The sequence below is a fragment of the Synchiropus splendidus genome, chromosome 7 (genome assembly GCF_027744825.2).
Source record: "Synchiropus splendidus isolate RoL2022-P1 chromosome 7, RoL_Sspl_1.0, whole genome shotgun sequence".
In the NCBI taxonomy this organism is placed as follows: Eukaryota; Metazoa; Chordata; class Actinopteri; order Syngnathiformes; family Callionymidae; genus Synchiropus; species Synchiropus splendidus.
This window is the reverse complement of record NC_071340.1, coordinates 12,001,883-12,007,882: the sequence shown is the minus strand read 5'-3', so window position 1 is coordinate 12,007,882 and position 6,000 is coordinate 12,001,883. Positions and strand designations below refer to the sequence as shown.

The window sequence follows — 6,000 nt, the reverse complement described above, 5'->3', positions numbered from 1 at the left end:
GTTTTTATTCTGTCAGTTGACATGACGGCCCCTCACCACTGTCACAGCATGTAATGTGGCCCCTGAGGTAAATGTAAGTGCCAACCCCTGCTCTCCTCGGTGGAGAGTTGGCCCTTCCAAAATCTGAAATCACCAGCAGGTCGACTTTGTAGGTTTCCAGCAACTGAATAAAAACCCTTTGTTTGCTTCGTCACAATTCAGGGACATGTTTTGAAATACCATCTCAAGTACCCAATAACTTGACAAGTATTGAACCACCAGGACAAAAAGGGTTTCTCCACCATCATTCCATATTTCACTCACTCTGAGGATCTGTTTTTCCCCTCTCAGTCGTTTCAAGTTTGTCATTTTTCTCTTTGACTCCTGTCATATCGTTTTACGCGGCAGATGAAAGGGAAGCTGTGGCTTTCGATTCATCGGCCAAAGGAGAGAAATTCCAAATGAATTGATGACCCAGATCCGAAAAAGCGCAACTGCTCCCGAGCTCCAGTCGCGGATCATGTCCTTCTTCTTCTCTGTGACTGCAGCTTCACATCTCTGACTCAAAAGGTGATGCCAGACAGTCGGTGCACGCCTCGGCTGATCCCCATAGCTGCTCCCTCCTCCTCCTCCTCCTCCTCCTCTCTCTCTCTCTCTCTCTCTCGCTTCCTCCTCTTCATCAGACTCGGTGCGGGCTGACGCGTGTAGCCGCATACAGAGCGCGGAGCCGCGGAGCGTCGTTGCGCGCATCATTGCTTAATTGTTCTCCCGGTCGCTGACGCAGAGCAGAAGATTCCAGACGCGTTTCTCGCCCTCCTGTGTTGGAAACGAGGGACAGTTGTGGATTACATCCATCAGCCACACGCCATGTGACACGGCTCTGCCAGCGCTTGCTTCAAGTTGAACTGGTTCAGCAAGTGGTCGACTGGAGGGAGGCAGAGAAAGACTTGAAAACCAAAGGTGCTGATGGGAAAATGGAAGTTTTGCTGGCTGGCTCGCTCCTCTGAGGATGCGCTGGTGATTGGTGCAGGGGGAGGCTGCGTCGCCTAGGTCGGGAATCACCGGTCAGTCCAAGCGGACCTGCTTTTTTAGAAGCTATTTCACAGATGCGCTCGCATCCTTCCCATCGGATCCTCCGCCCAGACTACGGTTCGATGTTGGCTCCGTGACTCCCCGGGATTCTGCGCTTCGATTCCCACGCAGAGCAGCATCACAGTCGGGAACGTTCACCCGGAATTTCCTTCTGCTTCCCTCAGATGGACTAAAAAAGAAGCCCTCCACCCTCCGGATTTCAACCAGCCGTGTTGTGGTATTACTTTTTTTCTTTAAAAAAACAACAACGGGGAAATCCGCGCTGACAACATGAAAGTTATCACTGCCTTGTTGCTGGTTGGCGTTTTTTGGAGCCAGGAATGGAAGTCGGTGCTCGCGGATTCGATCATCCACATTGGTGAGTTGCTGCGTTTTTTCCTCCCCTTCTCCATCACCACGGTCTCTCTGGAAACAGATGAGAGCTCTGGACAATCCTGTCCCTGCTCAGAGGACACAGCTGGATCTAGTCCATGTCCTCACCCGATACTAAACCATTTACATTGAATTAGAAGTTGCTAGATTTCGGTTGCCTTCAGCCATGAATGCGCCATTGTGCTCCTGGAACTTTGCCATGAACACCGACTTCTCTTAATGCGTCTTCCTCACGGATCTGAAAAGCCATTTGTCCTTCTATAATGAAAGCGTTAACTATTCGATCTGGGCTTCTTATTTCGCCGCTCGTCTCCCCCAAATTCTCCGTGAGCTTGCGCAAAACAGGTGGTTCAGGATGATGTTGCGGTGCTTGACAGACGCATTTTCCTCCGAGATTCTGCCTCCGGCTTTATGGCTTTGTCACTTTAAGACAATGCGAATCAATAGTGTCATGAGGATTATGTATTCTACAACCACCGGCAAAGTGTGGCACTGTTGTTTAGTTATGAGCTGCGTGTGTGTCCGTCTGTGCCATATAGGCGCTGTGGGGGAGGTGGCGCAGGAGAGACGTGTCTTGCAAGATGAGATGAGAACGCAAGGTGGTAGTGGGTGCACATAATCCGGAGCAATCTCACTGGTCCAAACCTCTAAATTATTCTTGTTACTCGGTTCAAGACGTCATGGATCACTGGTTGTACATAAAATGGAAACAAAACTCTTTCAAGACAGCATTCTGTCCACCTTCTCTTTTGAAATAGTCAATACATTTCAACAACATGTTTGTCTTTTGCGACTTTAAAATGTTTGAAGAGGCTGGTCCTATAGGCTCCGTCTGGTGGGTAACAAGTCGCACCTCACCTTTATGGCTCTCCCAGTGCAAACAAGTAGCACTCAGTTCCATGTACTTGGTAGTTCTTGGTTGTTTTTTTTAAATTTCTATTACTAGTCTTCAGTTTTGAAACATCATGGATGGACAGTTTTAGACCATTTGAGGTTGTGGATCACAATTTATCACATATTACTGTCATCATCTCAGATATCATCTCTGAGCAGGAGAAAACATTGGGTTCATGCTGCTTTCGGAATATTTCTAATGATAAAGTCCTTCTAGGATGCAGGATTTTTCCGAGCATGGCGACCATACACCCTCTGGAGGAAGGTTGGATTGGTTCTTATTCACAATTTTACAGTGTTGTTGCAGAATGATTTACCTCCTATCTGCTGCTGGCAGTAGCTCGACAACTAAAGCTTGGAAGTTGATGGAATTGGTGAGAATTATAATGTGATCGTGGGGTCCGAACCTTGCATGTGCTCCACCTGGATTCTGCCTGAATATTGGCTTTCCGCTGCAAGTTGAAACTGTGCAAGCAAACAGATTTTAGTGCTTATTTAAATTACAAAAAAAAAAAAAAAAAAAACACTCAATCCCACTTCAAACGTACATTGGCTCTTCCATCTCAAGCAAAGAAAAGAATAGCTCTTATAAGTTTGTCCCCTTTTTAATATATATTCTTGTCCCAGGCAGCTTGAGGTGTTTATTATTGACGTCCATTTTGATTTCTGGAGTCCTGTAAGTAAACTGGACTGGGGATTGTTGCACACAGCAAGAGCACAGATGAGTTTAAGAATATGAGTGAACCATTAACGTTTGTAGCCATTACTTGACAACTTCAGAAGGTTTCTGATCATGTAGGTCTCTGTCATTGCTCCTCACTGTTGCTCATCTTCCTTTCCATTATGTGGCAGTGGGCATGATTTGCCTCCTCTGGAGTTTGGTGGATTGGCCATGTACCATCTTGGAACTCACCTCTCACCTTTGGTAGGAGGAAAATGCGTCCCTCTGCCTTCATTTCCTGGAGCTTCTTTGTCATTGCCACTTGCTTCTTTCAGCTTTTATTGACCTGTTGTGGCCAATGGTGGTCGAAAGTAAATCTGGTCTGGTCAGTGACGGTGATAGTTCTAGCCTAGATTTGTTTACCTGCTTTTCCGTGAAGAGCCTGAGATTCCATGTTACCTGGCACTGAATATATCATCATATTCTTGGCTCTTGCTATGGCTTCCAAGTGGACAGTCTTGTCAAACCCAGCCGTTGAGTTCATTGTCAACACATTGCCATCAACAAGAACCTTCATAAATGCGTTTTCTGGTTCCATTTCTTTGACTTTATCGGTGATAAACTCTCCTCGCAGCTTGAATCATTGGGCAGTTGCCACAGTCCTTGATGAAATATTAAAATGTTCAGATGGCTTGTCACCCCCTGGACACTTGGGCGATTACATTATTAATTAGGAATAACCAATGAAAGAATGGTTGCTCACCCTGTCACGACCATCTCCAGCATTTTACTTTCAGTAAATGTACATAGGCAGTTGATAGCTGGGGTTTAGGTTTGGATCCCATTTTGATATTTCTGTGAATGAACTTTATGGCAACATTTTACTCAACTTACCTCCATTGTTTTGAATGTAGCCCTTAGCACAACGACTCAATTGTTAACCCCTCAGACCACCAGATTCTGGATAATCTTGTGGTAATACTCAAACTGCCTGGTGAGTACTAAGCCCCCAAAGAGGAATTTAATAACAGTGAATTGCCACGGTGCAGTGGACGTGCAGCTCATGAATCGCTCCGGCTCCTTCTTCTCCTGTCATTAGTTAAAGTAACTTTAGGGTTGTTAAGACGTTGGGCCAATATCTACCTCATTAACCAGGCTGTAAACTGGCAGCCAGAGATTGCACATTCATTTGATTGATCGACCTGTTATCGTCTAACTTCCAATGACGGCACAATTACGATTCTGCCGCGCTTATTATGGTCAGGAAAATAAATCGCAGCCATGTCCAGGCCTCACACGGTGAAGTTCAGGCACAAAGGGAGAGACAGTGATCTCCTGCTTTGACAGATTGCCCTGCGACTGGATGGATTGATCCCAGCAGAAGCCACATGTTCCGCAAGTGTCTCACAGTGAGACGCTAAAATATGACCTGCTCACAGGCGGAGAGCCGCAGCGGTGACTTCGCTCTACACAATTTTAAGCTTAACACAGAGAATGTCCTACATACAGAGGGCAAGTGGCTGAAGTCTCGCTGCATTACTGATTTCAGACCGCGCCTCAAGAGAATATGGATCTTTCATAGCTACTAATAACTACGACTATAATTGTGGAGCAGACATGCTTTCATTAAGCTGTCAAAGTGCACAAGTGATTCCCTCTAAGAACAAGGTTTTTTTTCTTTTGAAAAAGGTGAAATTTATGGCACAGTGCAAAAGCGCAAAAGCTCCAAAACGTGTATGCATTTTGGACTATAGCTATTCTCACAAATAAAAATGTTGGTTAAGGGCGAAATAAAATATGAATGATGGAAACTTTGTTTTTTTTTTACACTGCTGATACAATACCAAATAAAAAGTGATAGATCAGTGAAGATAAAAACAGTAAATGATGTGCATAGATGGTGAAAATGACACAAGAATGTCTCCAGTTAGGACCACAGGAGACCTCCATTTTGGCTCACTAGCTGAATGGAGAAATTGGTATTGACTTTTTAAAAGTCTTATTTACAATATGCAAAGCAGCAACTACGAGTTGTTATAAAACACAAATGTGTTTGTCTCTTTGTGATTTTCAAGTTAATTAATGTTTGAAGAGGCTGCTGTTGTTCTCCCACATCTCACGGCTCAAACACCCAGTGGCGCCATTTGACGGGTAACAAGTCACACCTCGTGTTTATGGCTGTCTCCGTGCAAACAAGCAGCGCCTCCACTCGGAATTTGCTGAGTAAATCGAAGTGTGCGCGGTTTGTGATTGAGGAGATGTGCGGAACAAACTATGGGATCCAAGTTGATGTCGCTTTGCTTTTCTAAGCTAAAAGGTTTTAACGTTCATTCATCAACCCGTAATTCAGTTTGGCAACTTTTGAAACCAAGAACTAAGACACAAAGGCCACTTTCATCTCTTTAGCAACAAGAGATGAGGAAAAGAGAAAGATGCTGCAGAATGGCTAATGATGCTCATTGCTATTACCAAAACAGACATCATGCTGTGTTCTGGATATATAGTAAATTTCCATGTTCAAAATACAATCTTTAAAAAAAAGCCTGAACCAAACCATTTCACTTTTGCCTCTCATGCCCCTTATAGGGGGGTCGTCGTGTTAATACATGTGAAGCAAACGTATGGTGAGACCTCCTTTTATTATCACTTAATTATTCATACTTTTTCCCCTCCCTCTTCCTCACTTATGTATGAAACAAGCCTTGTTCTTTCAGTCTTTGAGGTGCTAGCCAGCACCATCGACTAGCACAGCGTCCCTGCTAAAAGCGTCGCGGTGTTCTCGACGTCTTTCCCCTCACTTTGAAGATCTGAAGATGGAACTGCTGCAGGCAGACTCTGGTCTCATTCATTCATTTCACAGGCAGCAAATAGCGTCAGAGGAAGTAATTGTTTGGGAAGTTTTTGCATTTTTAATGGGCACAACATACGTACATACCACCCACTGTACAAGTGTATGTTCCGAACAAAACATTCCTTCATTTTTTTTTTTTTATTCCTGGCCA

The 6,000-nt window shown here is 44.6% G+C and overlaps 1 protein-coding gene across 7 annotated transcripts in view; it reads left to right on the top strand.

Moving 5' to 3' along the window:
- The first annotated feature begins 525 nt into the window (after positions 1-525).
- grid2 (glutamate receptor, ionotropic, delta 2) overlaps positions 526-6,000 on the top strand; it is a 410,310-nt gene continuing 404,835 nt past the window's right edge. For 2 of the 7 annotated variants that reach the window (XR_008415513.1, XM_053869673.1), the window contains exon 1: positions 531-1,429. Coding sequence is in view for 6 of the 7 variants with exons in the window: in XM_053869673.1 (XP_053725648.1) it covers positions 1,342-1,429 (88 nt within the window). In the remaining variant the exon portion in view is untranslated. Of the gene's footprint in view, positions 1,430-6,000 lie in introns of all 7 variants that reach the window. The other 5 variants (XM_053869672.1, XM_053869671.1, XM_053869669.1 and 2 more) reach the window with 5 other exon arrangements.